Source organism: Calliphora vicina, chromosome 3, assembly GCF_958450345.1.
Source record: "Calliphora vicina chromosome 3, idCalVici1.1, whole genome shotgun sequence".
Classification (NCBI taxonomy): domain Eukaryota; kingdom Metazoa; phylum Arthropoda; class Insecta; order Diptera; family Calliphoridae; genus Calliphora; species Calliphora vicina.
In genome coordinates, this window is record NC_088782.1 from 110972630 (window position 1) to 110990474 (window position 17845).

At 29.5% G+C, this 17845-nt stretch overlaps 3 protein-coding genes across 4 annotated transcripts in view; 1 reads left to right on the forward strand and 2 right to left on the reverse strand.

Annotated features, from left to right (window-relative positions):
* Positions 1–77: 77 nt before the first annotated feature.
* Pex16 (peroxin 16) lies at positions 78–1721 on the reverse strand. Its single transcript, XM_065505398.1, has 2 exons — positions 1486–1721; positions 78–1429 (listed from the first exon to the last, which is right to left on the reverse strand). Exons 1-2 carry the CDS (start codon positions 1595–1597, stop codon positions 492–494), a joined length of 1050 nt encoding a protein of 349 aa, XP_065361470.1. The 5' UTR covers positions 1598–1721; the 3' UTR covers positions 78–491.
* Positions 1722–3017: 1296 nt separating this feature from the next.
* On the forward strand, positions 3018–4857 carry LOC135954951 (uncharacterized). 2 transcript variants are annotated; one of them, XM_065505206.1, is made up of 3 exons: positions 3018–3294; positions 3356–4033; positions 4097–4857. In XM_065505206.1, exons 2-3 carry the CDS (start codon positions 3381–3383, stop codon positions 4545–4547), a joined length of 1104 nt encoding a protein of 367 aa, XP_065361278.1. In that variant the 5' UTR covers positions 3018–3294; positions 3356–3380; the 3' UTR covers positions 4548–4857. The 2 variants fall into 2 exon arrangements, with proteins under 2 accessions (XP_065361278.1, XP_065361277.1); XM_065505205.1 differs by having other exon boundaries at positions 3018–4033.
* A 3970-nt stretch (positions 4858–8827) lies between these two features.
* The window catches only part of LOC135953977 (uncharacterized), a 41908-nt gene continuing 32890 nt past the window's right edge, over positions 8828–17845 (reverse strand). The window contains exon 5 of the mRNA XM_065504019.1: positions 8828–9705. Coding sequence (XP_065360091.1) covers positions 9593–9705 — 113 coding nt within the window. The 3' untranslated portion in view covers positions 8828–9592. The remainder of the gene's footprint in view (positions 9706–17845) is intronic.

Genomic DNA, 17845 nt, shown 5'->3' on the forward strand with positions numbered 1-17845 from the left:
ATAGAAAATTATTAGGAGGCCTTCATACAAGAATCCGCATAGTAAGTAAAATAATTATAAATAATATACCAAGATCATTTTATTTAATTTATGTTTATTTGAAAACCTCTTCAACTTATTTGCTTCATTTTGCAAAAATATTTTTACATCAATAAAAATATCCGAAATTAATTTTGAAAACATAATTTTGTTTTAAAACTTTTTAAACTAAACTCATATTGCAAATACTTTGTTTTAATTATGTCTAATAGTGTATAAAAAAATATTAAATAATTTATTTTAATTTGTTTACTTATAATCTTGAAAAACTTAGTGAAACTAAAAGCATGCCTACAAAAATTCATGGCCAAGAAAATAAAGCCCATTACCAAAAATTGTTTAATAATAAAACAGTTTTCTACTTATTCATAATTAAATACATTTCAATTATGATCAAAAACCTTTTAACTTAATACATACATAGTATTATATACTTATATTGATTAGAAAATTTAGGTAGACCACAAATAGAAGTATGTCGACTGCCAGTGGGGAATGTATTCGCGCAAGGGACCAGCCACCATTTTGGCAATGGGTACGTGATTGGCTATAAAACCCAATATGCGTTCTAGTCGTGACTGAGTGAACTTCTCATAGAAGGGAGTTCTCATTAGGTATAGTAACAGATTAATACAACGATGTGATAAGATAAGCTGTTGTTGCTTAGACATTAGATGGCGATTTCTACGATACATATTAATACTAGAAATATCGACCGCCAATGAAACCACAAACTGTTTCCATGATTTTTCTCCAAACATGCCCATGGAGGCCAAATGTATCAATGGCTTAGCAATGTATAAATATTCAGCCTGCAATAGAATCTTGGGCACTTGAGATTTTTGCATGGTTTCTAGCTCTTCATTAAGTTTGAATGAACGGTAATGTAAGGGTGGTGCTCCTTCCACTTTTCTTACAACACGACCTGACCTTTTCAGTTTAAAAGTAAAATTATGCTCTTCTAATGAGTTTTTATTGTCAGTTTGCTGACAACCACTTCTTAGTCTGCTGTTTTTATTATCATTTTTCAGAGCTCTTCTATTTAGGGCTGGCATAGCAGGTGAAGTGATGATTTGTTCAGTGGAATGTTTCAATATAAAAAATCGCCCAGCTGCTTTGAGAACTTGCAAGCCCGCTATAAACACCCATTTACCCTTGTTGCCGAAAACTCTTTTGGCTGATATTTCTATAAAAACTTCACAGTATTCGAGAGTGGTCAACATGACCTTTAGACGGTAACAAAAACCACTCGCAGCCGGCTCAATTTCACCCGGCACCTTTTCGCCCTTTTCTTTACGGTCTTTGGCTATGATGCGGTCATTATATAAAACCAGTAGGTTCGACAGGGAATATATTAGTTCGGTTACTACGGTTGAATCGGAAATACGTCCTAAAATAAGAGATCTTAGTATTGAAAATTTACTATAGTTTTATTTATTTACCCACCTGCTATAAAATACGACAACCATTTTGCAGTGGTTTCCACATCACACACTGTGTCTGGATTCTTCGCCACCCATATTTCATAGGCCTTTACTATGTGCTTTAGATTATCCATCTTTATTTAAGTTATTCGTTTTCTTTGTAATAATTATCGTAGAATTGTAAAACTAATCTGTAGTTTTTCGTTTTAAGTTGATAAAGAATAATATTAGGAATCAAGAAGCATTCATTAGAAGGTGGAGCGATTCTACAACATTTAGAAAAGACACATTAAATTTGTTTTGGTTGGTTGGAACTGTCAGTCTGCCTGTTGTATTTGTTGCTTTTACGTTAATTGTAGCATTCTCAACAACAAACACTAGTGAATTTGACAGCTCGAGTTTCTACCATAAGCAGCTGTGTTATCGACACCACCTTATATTGAATACGCCTTGATTGGGAATGAACTTATTAGTGTTGTCTGTATTTTTGCAGTTCTCATCCCCAGCTATTGTTTTTGTATCCCCAAAAATCCTCAACATGTTAGTAATGTCCATTGGATCTGAGCAATGATCAATTATGAACCGATACTTATAAAAAAATAGAGACTAAAACAATTAAAATTCACCTAAAATTTGTCGACAAAAAAATACTAAAAGAATCCAAAATTTAAATATGTTCCCAATTTTCAAAAATAATGCAGTATTTGGGGATAAATTTCAGGGGTTGGCAACACTTTAATTAATTAAATACAGCTGGTGAACAGTGTTGTAAAGCGTTTAAATGTATGTGGGGAGAATTAGAAGCAGACATGTAAAAGTTGAAGTGATTTTTTTTTTAAATTGTAGGAAAACTTTTTTATCATATTTATTACACTGAACAATACCTTACTAACTGGCTAAAGAGAACTTTTTCAGGAAAAAAAACGATGCCAAGAAATCCTGTGAACACAGGATAATAATTTTTTCTTTAGCATGAGATATATGACTCTTTTAAAGTGCTGTAAATTGGCAGCACTTCTTATCAAAATACAACTATGTGTTAGAGAAATTTGCACTGCACAGAGATCAATGTCGATCGAGAACGGCTTACCATATATGAACACGGTGTGGCGGCTAAATTCAAAATAATGAAATGTTTGAATACATATGTATGTTGAAAACAAACAAAAAATATACAGAGAACTCTATAATTAAAAAAAGTTTGTTGACTACTTTTATTTCAATTCATTTATTTCTGTAATATTATGCCTAAATGGCGAAAATAACAATTTCATGATCATGATGAAACAACCCAACATTTTATGGGAAGATGTCTCATATCTAACTATATTTGAATGAAGTGTTCTATTAAAATAGCATTAAATGATGCAGAAATTATTCAAATTCTTAAGGGTGGAGATATTTTTTGGACAATCCTTTATAACTATATCAAAAATACTCTAAAATGTAGATCTATCTAATTAAAATAATTGCTAAAATAAAATTGTCGACTAAGGATTCTAGATACTTAAGCTGCGGCTTGTGTTTTTTAAAAAACAGTTGTCGGCGGCTATCAACCGACCCTAAAATGATTGCCTTTGTTCTCTGCCACTGCAATTGGCGGAAAAACAACGAAACAAAATAAGAAAAAGAAAATGAAAACAAAACAATTTTAGGCAGGTGATGAAAGGAAAAACAAGAAAACAAAGCAAAGGAAAATTCCTGCAGGAAAATCAACATTTGTGCAACATACGACACATACAGGACAAAGAAAAACTGTACCAGCTGCTTCTCTCAGCAAGCATATAGATATTAAATTACGCAGTATTAGATAAGAAACACCAAACAAGCTGTAAGGTCCCGCATTAAGACAAAGTAAATAAATAAAAAAGAATATTTTTTTTTTGCAAAAGTGAGGCAAAATAATTTGAAAATAAAATGACTACGCCACAAAATACCAGAATTGCATTAGCTGATCGTTTAGAGGCCTTAAGAGTGGCCACCACACCAACCAATACAAACAGACCAGATGATCCAACGCCAGCATCAATATTTGCTTCCTCCTTAATGGATAATAACACAAATGTAGCCTTGGCACAAGATTTCCAAAACTTGATACCCTCACCGGATGAATTGATAATAAGACAACGCGGACGGCGGCGTCCTTTAATAGACTGGACACCGGAACAGGCCGCTGCCACAACAAATTCTGTTATGAGAAATCCCTTTCAAAGAACACCCACTAAAATGCCGTTAAATACCAATATGATTTTAAGAAGTTCTCCACGAAAACGTTTAACTATGGGCAGTACACCACCAGAACCTGGCATGTGTTTTGGCGGCAACATGAATTCACCAACAAAACTAACCGCCAAACAACAATTGTGGCCAGGAACGCCTTTAGTTAAAAGATCGCGTATGTGTGAAGATGAAAAACCAATAGCCCAGCTAAATGAGGAATTACCTTTGGCCACATTACTACAGGGTCTATCACAGCAACAGTTAATTGAGTTGATAGTGGGTAAATTGGTGGCGGGCGATGCAAAAGCGGAGCAAGAACTTAGAGCTCAATTGCCCACACCAGATATAGAGTAAGTGGGCATTTTTGTTTGTTGGGAACTTTTAAATTAACAATAAATTTATTTTACTTACAGAACTATGGAGCAGGAACTCCTACATGCAAAACGTATGATTTTTAAATCTCTGCCCACCTCACGTCTGTGCAAAAAGACCGATAGTACGGCTTATACAAGGGCTTCACTACATCTCAATGAATTTAAACGTTTGGTTACACATCACACCAAACAATTGCATGATTCGGCTCATTGGGATGCTCTGCTCGATTATGTGTTTATGGCCTGGCCATGTGTAAAAGCAACACCCAATTGGGACAATGCCACACACAATACAATACGACGACAATGCTTTAAATTGCTGACCTGCAGTTGTATGGCTGCTGTAAAATGTGGCGGTACACGATTGGGTTCATCACGTCTGCACACACTAGAGCGCAGTTTACGTGAATGGTCACAAGATTACGAAGATGTTTTATCCTGTATTAATACTCTAAATAAGGCTTTGTCAAAAGGTCGCACAAGTCTTTAATCCTACTTTAATCTTTAATTTAAAATTACATATACACACATTTATTTTTTTACTTTAGAGGACTAACTAAAACTAGATGTTTTATTTAGTATAAGTTATACTCACCATAATTAGTTTGTAAGTTAAAAAGAACACATATTTTTAAAAAAGTAATTTTAGGTTTAAATTTTATAAGTGTGTTCCTTTACCGCTCAGTTTGGCATGTTTAAGACTGATTGAGCAATGGGGCCACATCGTATCACAAATTGTTATTATATTCAAGTTTTACTTTTTACCCGGTATTTGCCATATACATACATACATTAAATTTTCTATAATTTTTAAATTAATTGTATTGAAAACATATAAAATGCAATAATTAAGCAATACGTTTGTGTTAATGTTTTTCTGTTTTCCAATCAATACCAAATTCGTTATTCCAAATTTTCTTATTTTTTATGTTGTTTTTTTTGATACCAAAAGTATTTTTTTTGTTTTATTTTTAATCGAACAAATTTTCAATCTCATCAAAATTTATTTTAATCTTTTTTATACCCTACACCACCATAGTGGAGAGGGTATTATGCGTTTGTGCAGATGTTTGTAACGCCCAAAAATATTAGTCTAACACCCACCTTAAAGTATACCGATCGACTTAGAATCACTTTCTGAGTCGATTAAACGATGTCCGTCCGTCCGTCCGTCCGTCCGTCCGTCTGGTTGGCTGGCTGGCTGGCTGGCTGGCTGGCTGGCTGTCCATGTAAACCTTGTGCGCAGAGTACAGGTCGCAATTTTGAAGATATTTCGATCAAATTTGGTACATATTACTTTTTCGGCCCAAGGACCAAGCCTATTGAAACTGGCTGAAATCGGTCCATTATTTCACCTAGCCCCCATACAAATGTCCCCTCGAAATTGGACTTTGTCGGTCATAAATGTTTAATTTATCTATGTATCTACACAAATTTCGCTCCAAATAAGTTTTAGATATACAAAATTCATGTCACCAAATTTTGTTACGATCGGTCCATAATTAGTCATAGCTCCCATATAGACCCGCTTCCGAAAATCACTTTAACGTGCATAAATCGCTTAAAAATGTTGGTATACTCACAAAATTCAACATAGTTAAATTTAATATAGACATAAATGACACGACCTAATTTCAAGGTAATCGGTCCATAATTGGTCATAGCTCCCATATAAGGCCCACTTCCGAAAATCACTCATGAATATAAATTATTGATATTTTAAAAGAAAAATATTTTTACTCATTTACTTGGTGTAGGGTATTATATGGTCGGGCTTGACCGACCATACTTTCTTACTTGTTTTATTTTGTTTTTTGTTTTTTATACCTATATTATTTTTTTTTTTTAATGTGAAATTAATTTTTGTAATTATATTTTATACACAACACCTACATAATAAATCCACTTGTAAACGAAAATCAAAAAGTTTTATTTAAAAAAGAATTGGGAATAAAATGATCATTGCATCGACTAAAAGTCCTGGTATGCCATTTAAAAGGTGTAATGGGGCATTAGTTTTTAGAGAACGCCGTGGGGAATACGGTTATTATGAATGGTAAACTAGACAGAACCAATATCAACGAATTTTTATTGTCGCAAATGGATGGATTTCGACTGAAGGACATGTGGTTCGCAGAGGATGGTGCAAATGCACACAACTCGCACAAAAGATGGTTTTCCGGGCCGACTAGTGTCTCGTTTTGGCGGTAATATCTCAAAGAAAACATACCTCATACTCGCTAGAACAATTGAAAATGTGGTAAACCAAAGTCATCAACAATGGGGGTGCCCCCATTTAATTCTATATTTTTATTCTAAGTAACAATTAGAATAGGTTATTTCAACAAAGATCATTTCTGAATTTCTATTATATTGGGCTATAACGTGATAATACATCTGAAATTTGGCGGGATTGTATCGCTTTTTAAAAACTGATGCCGCCTAAAATTTCTACCCTGAATAATAAGCAAAAAATCTCGCTTTCAATTTATTAGTTTAAAATCTTTTTCATAAAAGTGAAACTTGTGTTAGCTATTTATCATTCAACCAGGAATAGAATCTCATGTAAAAGTAGAAACGCATCATTAAATTGGGCTATAACTAATTTTATTGGCGGGATTAATACGATTTTTTTATGGCTGATCCCGCCTAAAATTTCTAGAAAGAAATCCCGCTTTTATTGTTGTCAACATGATCAGCAACCATTGCTTTTCTTAAAAGTGATTCTTGTGCAATTGATTTTTAATTTTCGTTGGTAGAGGGTTTGACAAATTTTCAAACAAAATTCCCCAAGAAGTTTATTGTGTGGCATGTCATTTGCAGTTGTGGCAAAAGAAGCCAATCATTTCTGACATCAGGCACGATAAACACAGAAAAATATATTACGGAGTGTCTACAAAAACGGTTTTTATATTTCTTAAAACAGCCTTCATATTTCTGACCCAATTTGGTATCATGCCACTATGGAACAAAGTTTCTTGAGTGTTATTCAAACAATAATGTAAATTTTTGTACCACGGGAGGCAAATCCACACAACTGTCCAGAACTTCGGCCTGTGGCAAGGCATTGGGCTCTTGTAAAGAAAGAATTGAATAACACAGGAAAGGTATCCCAGGACATGTTCGATTTTAAGCGTGATGCCACTATAAAATCTTTAATGGGAGGATTTCCGTAAAAACTGGATAAATTTATAAATAGCGTGTAATATGTTAATATTATCAGCCCAATTATGAATAAAAATTCTCCGGGAGTTTTTTCCCTTTTATTCACCCCTATCGGCAATAACATGTGACATTTTGTTCCCATGAAATATTCATTTCCCTCGAAGGAAAAATTGCTATCGGGAATATCATGATGAACTTTACATTCACAATAGTTGATTTTGTTCGTAACAGCTGTTTATTGTTTACAAAATTCCATCTAAAAATTTCACAACAAGGCGAATTTTTTTCACGTGAACAAAGTTGATGAACGAAGAAAGGAAAAGGGAAAATATTTCATGTGAAATGTTGATTCGCGATAGGGGTGATTATTTTTATTTGCTTCACCATGAGTGGTGAAGCAAAGCTTCACCATAAGTTTCTCATTCAGTTTGAAATTTCTACATTTTTCATTTGCGTCCCCATGTCCGTCTGAAAGTAGAAATTTATAACCGATTATGGCCAATAAGGCTAGGTTGTTCAAAATAAATAAAAAGTCTATCAGCCCAATTATGAATAAAAATTCCGCGTGTGTTTTTTCCCTTTTCTCATTTTTCCTATTCAAATTCAATGCTAAAAAACTCCCGGGGAACAAACTCCCGCGGAATTTTTTATTCATGATTGGGCTGTATATGTTGAAATCAACTTTCCGTAGCCCCCTAATAACTTACAAACATGATTGATACATCAATATATCGAGAATTCTCCCGGCTCGGTTGATATTTAAAATCGAGAAAATGGCTGAGATATAAGAAAAAAAACCGGGATAACCTCGATGTTTGGTCTATTTTGTATCTATATCTGGATTACAAGGCATTACTATAGACAATATTGATATCTAATGAAAGATATTTCAAAGTCCATTGCAACAATAAGACTGGACCTACAATGGGTCAAAATCGGGTAAAATATTTTTTAACCCGAATTTTTTTCCACCAAAAAAATGTTTTTGTCATAAATTTTTTTCCATTAATAAATTTAAAAAAAAAAAATTAAATTGGAAAAAAATTAATTTCAAAATAAAAAATTTTGAAAAAAAATTTTAATTTTGTTTTCATAAAAATATTTAAAATTTGTATGTTAAAGTATAATTTGGTGAAGGGTATATAAGATTCGGTACAGCCGAATATTACTCTCTTACTAGTTAACATTGAATTTGAATAGGAAAAAGGAAAAACCTCCCAGGGAATTTTAATTCATAATTGGGCTGTTAATGAATTTGTACAATATTTTAATACAATTTAAGTATTTTCGAGAATTTTTATATTGAATGGTTTGGTTTAAATTTAATTTAACTTAATACAAGTATAAGTCTGTTGAGACCACGATAGGGCTCAAACGAAAGGAGCTAGCTGGCTGATACAATTTTGCACAAATTAGTTCTAAGTACTACACACTAAGTACACACTCTTACTTGTTGATCTTCTCTATTGGTGCCTTAAGTTTTCATTAAAAATACGTTATGCTATTTATTTAAAACCTAAAGAAAATATAAAAAAATTTGTTAATTTTATTGGAAACCATATTTGGTATATTTTTTTTTATATTTATTTGCTAAATATTCGAGATTTTTCTTTTTTTGTACAATTGTTATTTGTTTCTTAATAGATACAGCATATAATATATATAGTTACATATGACATCAATTAAATTGATAGGTGTATTATAATTAAGTAGTTTTTTTTTAAATAATTCTTTGATTTAAGTAAGTTAGTTGATTTTTAAATAATATTACAATATTAAATTTAATATGGACACAGCTGAGGAATATAAAATTAATACAATTTAATAACTACTTTTTATAGTTTAACATATTTATATGGGCTTTTATAAAATAAAATAAACTAAATACTAATTACTTTTCTATAATATAAGGGCTATTCACAGTTTAAATAAGAAGATTTGTTTGAATATGTTTAAAGAAATGCTTATATTTTAATTGTGTATATAGATTTTAGTGACTTGAGCTACGTATACACGGTTGTCAGAAAAATGTTCAGAAAATGTTTAACACAACCATGTGAACTTATGTTGCAACATATGGTTGTTAACCATTTATTGAACATTTTTCTGACAACATTGTAAGATCTGACAACCTTGTATTATTAGCTTTAGTTAATACAAAACTCTTGTTATATTATTTTTATTTTATTTTAACTGTGATTAGCCCTAACTGAGGTTCATATATCGTACATACATCTAATGCATCTATGACTAAATAACACTCACATATTATTTATGATTATAATTATTAAAACAAACAAACAAAAAAAAAAAAAAACAAGACAACAATAAAAATGATTTCGTTTTATTATTAAAATATGAGATTTGTTTTTAGTTATACGATCGCCTAATTAGCAGATACAGCAAGGAGATAAGGGCCAGCACATAATAGTTGTGAAACAATGTTTTACTGTAGACAGTAGATCCAGCTGATATATGACGCCCTGTAATGAAAATAAAAAATTGTAGTTAATAAAGTGAGATGTAAAAAATTTTATATTTCATAAAGTATTCATATAAACAAATGATCGAAAGAATTAATTTAATTTACTCAAAAAAGAGTAACCAAAAAATTAGTTTGATATTATTTACTTTTATAAGTGTGTTGTAAGATCAAGCACAATCAAATAAAATAAAACTAAATATTTGTTTTAAATTGTCCTAAGTAAAAGAAGTTTTTGAAATATGTATATAAAATAATTGAAATATATTTAATTTTGTGGTTACGTCTTTCACGTCAAATATTTGCCATTTGTGACCCAACCTAGCTTTAGTAAAGAGTGAGCCAGAAAAAACTTGTATTAAGTTAAATAAAACTTAAACCGTTCAATATAAAAATTCTCAAAAATAAGTACAGTGCCGGTCAAAATAATAGCAGAACCTTAAGAAAAATTAACCTTTCAATCAATTATATGGTATTTTTGAAAAATACCCAGATTTTGTGCAGTCAAAATAATAGCACCATCGTAAGAAATTGTCGAAAAAATATAGAATATTTATGTTTTCGATTTAAAAAATCGCCATAATATTGTAATTTGAATTAATTTATATCGAAATGAATAAAATTTAAAACAAATAAAATTAATTTTACTTTTCAAATTTTTGTAGTAACAAAAAAGTGGTGTATGTTAGTTCTAGTTTCAAATATTATGATTTCTGAACATACAATTAGCTTAATTCAGAAAAAAAAACTATTTATAGATATTTAGAAATGGTTTTAAAAAACATTGCGTTGAAATAAAAATATAAATTTCAGGTTGCGAAACCGCTTATCGCTTTTAATCATAACACTCTTGGCCCACCGTTTCGAAAATCAGGCATTTATGTTCTGCACGGTGGTCAAAAGTGGCAACTAGTGTTGCAGTTATTCGCTGACCATTACAAGAACAAAATTTAAATTATTTAAATCCTAGAAAAGTTTTATCAATAACAATATAACATCCTCTATTAAAGGTAAAATTTCCAAAGTCACATTACCATTTTTCAACATTCAAGTACCAAAAAACTACTTGGTCAAATAATTAAACAAATTATATTCACCCCTATCGGCAATAACATGTGAAATTTTGTTCCCATGAAATATTCATTTCCCTCGAAGGGAAAATTGCTATCGGGAATATCACGATGAACTTTACATTCACAATAGTTGATTTTGTTCGTATCAGCTGTTTATTGTTTACAAAATTCCATCTAAAAATTTCACAACAAGGGGAATTTTTCACGTGAACAAAGTTGATGAACGAAAAAAGGAAAAGGGAAAATTTTTCATGTGAAATATTGATAGAATGTCCTCAGAATCCAATTTCAACTAAAATTTAAGATAATATATTCATCTTTTCTTAAAAACTCACAGATTTTAAAATTATAATTTGATCGTGGTTTTTCTATTATAACATTCGAAGAATATATTGAATATGTGGAATAAATAATTCAATATTATATGATCAAATGCTTGATAAAATCATACTCAGATATAAATCAAAGAAATTATGACCCTAGAGGAATGATCTATGGAATGATAAATTGATATAAATTTGGGTTTCAGCTAAAAGGTCAATGTCGTGGCACAGGATGCGATATCCCCAAACATAATTTTATTAAAACTAGATGGCCAAGAGTCACAAAAAGGGTAAAAGGAAACCAAAAATATTTAAGAATTTATTTTGGGGAATGAAAAAATATATTTGGCGTACAAGTTGGATACAAAATTTAAAAAAATTTTAGAATCTTTATGGGTAGGAGGTGGTCGGTCTCTTTTTTGCCAAAAAATACGAAAACAAAAGGCAGCAATGTTTTACTTTTAATAATAACGTGTTAAGAACGTTACAAACCATAATAATTGTTACTAAATTAAATTTTGTCCTGGTTAATTTTTGTTTATTTTAATCGATTTCTATATTGGTGCTATTTTTTTGACTGATGAATTTAGTAGGTAGTTATATATTATGTTGTTTTTCTTTAAAATTTGCTTCTAATTTTCAAAATTATTTTTAATGTTTGAAAGTTTATTGAATTAAGCATAACTTAATACAAAAATTAATTTAACAGTTTTTACCTAATATTTTAATATAACAATATAAATGTCGTGGTGCTATTATTTTGACCGCAGCTGTAAATTTATTAAAATATTCTACAAATTCGTTAAACATTAAAATATTGACATATTACTCGGTATTTATACAGGCCTGTCACAGAATTGCATTCCGATCGAAAGTGGAATTAATTCCGTATTTCGTTTCTTCAGAAAAAGTAAAACGAAAATTTCTATCGAAATGAAACGACTTTCAGTTTTCAAAATTTTAATCAATTTCTGTACCAATAACTTCTGAAGAACCTAAAACGAAATCGAATCGAAATATAATTTACGAAATTGAAACCATTCCGAACAAAATGTGTGACAGGGCTGATAAATTTATCCACTTTTTACGGAAATCCTCCATTTAAAGATTTTATAGTTCCTTCTGTTTTCTTTTTGGACGAGGTGGTCCAATTACGCTTAAAATCGAACATGTTCTGGGATACATTTCATATGTTCTTTAAATATTTTTTTTCAAGAGCCCAATACAGGCCGAAGTTTTGGACAGTTGGGTGGATTTGCCTCCCGTGTTATAAAATTGACATTATTGTTTGAATACCACTCAATGGTCATTTTTTCCATAGTTACATGATACCAAATCAGGCCAGAAATATATAGTTTTTTTTTGTCCGGTATTGTTCTTGAACATTACATCGCCCATCAGCCACATAAGAATCATGGCTCGGAAGTTGTGAAAAGTCTACGTTTCATCATCCATTACAGTTGTATTTTTTATACCCTTCACCTTCGTGAGAAGGGTATATATAAGTTTGTCATTCCGTTTGTAATTTCTACATTTTTCATTTGCGACCCCACAAAGTATACATATATATTCTGGATCGTTTTAGATAGCGAAGTCGATATAGCCATGTCCGTCTGTATGTTGAAATCAACTTTCCGTGGCCCCCAAATAACTTAAATACATGTTTCATACAGCAATATGTTGGATTTCTTCTGGCTCGGTTGATATTTAAAATCGACAAAATCGGCCCATAAATGGCTGAGATATAAGGAAAAAACCAGGACAACCTCGATTTTTGATCTCTATCTGGATTACTAAGTCATTAATAAAGACAATATTGATATCTAATGATTGATATTTCAAAGTCCATTGCAACGATGTTATATAAGGCTTATAGTAAGTTGGACCTACAATGGGTCAAAATCGGAAATTTTTTTTTCATCAAAAATTTTTTTTTTTCATAATTTATTTTTTCAAAAAAATTTTTTTTTTGAAAATTAAAAAAAATTTTAAAAAATTTAAAACAATGAAAACCAAAAAAATTTAAAAACTATTTAAAAAAAATTTTATTTTGTTTAAATAAAAATATTTTTTTTATGTATAATTTGGTGAAGGGTATATACGATTCGGCACAGCCGAATATAGCTCTCTTACTTGTTTTTATTAATTTTAATTGTTATTTATTTTTGTTTTTTAATTATCTGCTCTATTTCATTCCATATTTAAAAGAAAACAATAACAAATCATCGGAAATTAGTTCGAATTTTATTTATTTTCTTATAGTTTTTTTTTTATATAAAATTCTATAAATTTTATTTATTCATTTTAAAAATCGTTAATTGAAGGAAAAGCTCTTTCATCTTGAAAGAAAAAATAATAATAATTTAATGGTGTATATGTACATATTTTAAATAGTTTATTTATTTTTGCTTTTAAATTTATATTATTCTACTTTGAGTACCTACTTTGTTAGCACATGCTTTAAATTAACATAGAGCTAAAATGCTACACGAACTCTTTTAAGATTAGAGTATTTTTCCCCGTCATAAATTCATGTTTATTTAAAAAAAACTAATTAGATATTAAGTGTTAAATGGATCGATTGTGCTGTATATCATAAAGGTATTAAAATATTTTAACGGGAAATTAATAGCAAATAGATTTTGGTTTATTGATTTAATTGTGGCAGATAATGGAAAGAATATTTAAATGTTTGTTACTTTAATTGCAAATTATTATTAATTTCTTCTTCTCCTGCTAAGATTCTTCTCGAATATTATAGTAATTTTAAGATTAGAGTATTTTTCCCCGTCATAAATTCATGTTTATTTAAAAAAAACTAATTAGATATTAAGTGTTAAATGGATCGATTGTGCTGTATATCATAAAGGTATTAAAATATTTTAACGGGAAATTAATAGCAAATAGATTTTGGTTTATTGATTTAATTGTGGCAGATAATGGAAAGAATATTTAAATGTTTGTTACTTTAATTGCAAATTATTATTAATTTCTTCTTCTCCTGCTAAGATTCTTCTCGAATATTATAGTAATTTGTTCAGTACATTTAAACAAAATTAAAGCTTTCACTAATACAAAAGTTATTCAACTCCTAAAATTAATATTTTATTATTCAAATTGTAGAATTAATAGGATGAGCATATTTTTGATTTATTTCGTTATCTATTTTACAAAATCTTGGTATTTAGCAAATTTGGTTTGTATTTGTATAATTTTCAAATTTATTTTATTTTTTAGTTATTTGCCAAACCCCTCTCTTTCGAATTTGAAAACCGAAAATGATATATAAGTCAGATACATAGGTCGTGAAGAAGTAAAAGTAAAGACTGAATCGGAAAAAACTTATACACACTATTCCAGCCAAAACTTATTCTTGGTCCAATAAATTATTATTATACCCTTCACCTTCGTGAGAAGGGTTTGTCATTCCGTTTGTAATTTCCACAATATAATTTTCCGACCCTATAAAGTATATATATTCAGGATCCTTATAGATAGCGGAGTCGATTGAATCAATTTTCTGAAGACCCCAGATATCTTCGGGAACCAAATCTTCAATAATTCTTACAGACATGCTTTCGAGAAGTTTCCTATTTAAAATCAGCAAAATCGGTCCACAAATGGCTAAGATATGAGGAAAAACCAGGACAACCTCGATTTTTTACCTATTTTTGACCTATATCTGGATTACTAAGTCATTGGTATAGACAATATGGATATCTAATGATAGATATTTTAAAGATAGATAATGATAGATATATATTATAAGACCATATTAAGTTGGACCTACAATGGGTCAAAATCGGAAAATAAAATAATTCAAAAAAATAAAAAAAACAACTGGAAAAAATTTTTTTTCACAAAAAAAATTCCAAAAAATTAAAAAAACAACTGGAAAAAATATTTTTTAACACGAAATTTTTGTTCACCAAAAAAAAAATTAAAAATAAAAAAAAAAATTTTAAATAACAATTCGAAAAATTTTTTTTACTTAAAAATATTTAAAATTTGTATATTGAAGTATAATTTGGTGAAGAGTATAACGAATTCGAATATAGCTCTCCTACTTGTTTTTTTAATCAGGTTGTTGGCTTTTAAAAATATGTCAGATATTAAGTGTGTTCGCGTACTTTCCAGTAAAAATTATCCAGTAACATTAATTAGAGCATAAAAATACAATTACTCTCAATCTAAAAAAATATCCAAAAAGTACGCGAACAACAATTTGTAAAAATAAGTTGTATTTTATTATAAATCAATTTAAAACGATTGTTTTGATGGGTCCAAAATGGAATTTGGTACAGGGGCTGGGGTTTATTTGTAGGGTTTTTATCCCGGGAATTCCCGGTACAAATTTCCCGGGAATTTTGCCAATTTTTCACTACCCGATTCCCGGGATTTTTAGTCGGGAATCCCGGGAATTAAAAACTGACGCAAAATACATAGAAAACAAGTTAGAACTCTGTTTTTTTTCAACACAAAACAGTGAAAAGTGTTTTGCTTATATTTTAGCCATTATAGACCGCTTATTATTATTATTTATCTGGGGTTTTTCGTATGAAAATTTAAAAAGAGAATTCATTATTTATAGAATTTATTTCTTATTGAATCATTATAATTTCTTTAAATTTCTTCTTCAAATGAATAACAAAATAGCTTCAAAAATTTATTAAATGATTAAATTTGTCTTCAATTAAAATCTAGTACAAAAAGGTTTAGACAATTTTTTCAATTAATTTTAGAAATGATTTGATTTAACAAAAATTTAATCATTCAAAGTTTGAATAAATTCTGTTATTAATTAACTTTAAAATTAATACAGTTTAAACTAAGGCTTTGGAATGAATCTAAAAAATTAAATATTAGGAAGGGATTTATGGAATGAAAGGCTGACATTTTTTTAATTACGGATTAAGATTTTAGTGTATTAAGCTCAAATTTTATTAATTAATTCGTAGCTCTGATATTTAATTATTATAACACTAAGTTTTTATATGAAATTTGGCTATAATATCCCTAATTTACAGTATCATTATATATTTCGGGAATAGCCGGGTACCCGGGAATGTAGAAAAAAATTTCCCGATTCCCGGGAATCAAAAAAGGTCGGGAAATTAAAAACCCTATTTATATGGTTGACAACAGGCAGAGATCTTCGCAATCTGAAAAGCCACGGAGTAGATAAAAGCACACGTCACAAAGGGATATATAGTGACTACTACTTCATTGTAGTCAATTGTTCACCAAATTATACTTCAAAATAAAAATTTTAATTATTTTTAGGTAAACAAAATTTGTTTTTCTTTTCCAGTTGTTTTTTTATTTTTTTGGAACAAATTTTTTTTCGAAATTTAAATTTTTTTTAAATTTAAAAATTTCGAAATTTAAAATTTTTTTTTTAAATTTAAAAATTTTGTTTTTTCAATTTTTTTTAAAAAAAATTTTGGTGAAAAAAAATCGGGTTAAAAAATATGTTTTCCGATTTTATAGGGTCGGTATAAGATTCGGAACAGCCGAATATAGCTCACTTACTTGTTCTATCTCTAATGAACATTATTAAATCGACTCGGTTAGTGATTCTAAGTCGATTGGGTATTGCGATAATATTTTTAGGTGTTAAAAACGTCAGCTAAAATCTAAGTGTTCTGAAATAAATTCAATATTGTTTAAATGTTTGCAGAATTAGATAATAATGAACAGACCGGCCCAATATCGGATACTCTGTTCCAAAGATAGGGCATTCTGCATCGATCAGACGGGCTACGCACAGAGGGATGGCTTCATAAATTTTTTTGCAAAAATTATAAGGAGTGGTCGTAGAGCACTGAAATTTGGCACCGAGAATTATATGGACCAAACTAAGAAAAAAATTAAATTTTATCAAAATCGACCACGCCCATCTCCCACTGCCCATACAATATTTTTTCACATAAAATTTTTTCTATCCAAGTAAAAGTCTAGAAATTTGGTATATATATTTTCTGAAACAAAAGAAGAACGTATGCTAATGTCATGATGGAATATTACAGTTTCATATCTGACCGCATATTCTGGGCGTTTTTTGATTCGGTGCACAAATGATTTTCTTTTATAGCGTCATTTCAGACATGAAAAATCGTTTTTCAATTGTACCAAATTTCCCTGCTTTTGGATGAATCCTGCTGCGTATTACAGATAAATTATAAGAAAATCATAAAAACAGCTCTTGTATTGTTGAAAATTTCAAACGGATTCAATTCACAATCAAGATATGAATTGTTAATAATAAAAATATCACTTTTTAAATAAAAAAATACATAAATTGCCATTAAATCATCAAATCGAGCATATGATTTGAAATGATGAAAATAAACAAAACTGAATTAGTGATTATTTATTGACTATCCTTAATTTTTAAAATTTGTTTTCAATCGCAAATAAATCGAATATTTCAAAGTTCTATTATAATGTATATTGTACATTATTATACTAGAAAATTTATTAAGTTTTTTAAATTTATGACCTTTTTATAAACATTTCATTAAATTCCTACATAAAATATAATTTTTTTTATGGGATTTTTGTTTTTCCATGAAAAAAGAAAATAAAAAAAGCTCGTATTTTATTAAATAAACTAAATAACTAAACAAAACACTATAATTTACAACAAAACTATATTTTATTATTATTAAATGTGGAGGTGGCAGATATATAAAAGTTTTATTAAAAAAAATATTGTGTTTATTTCATGAATGAAAATAAATGC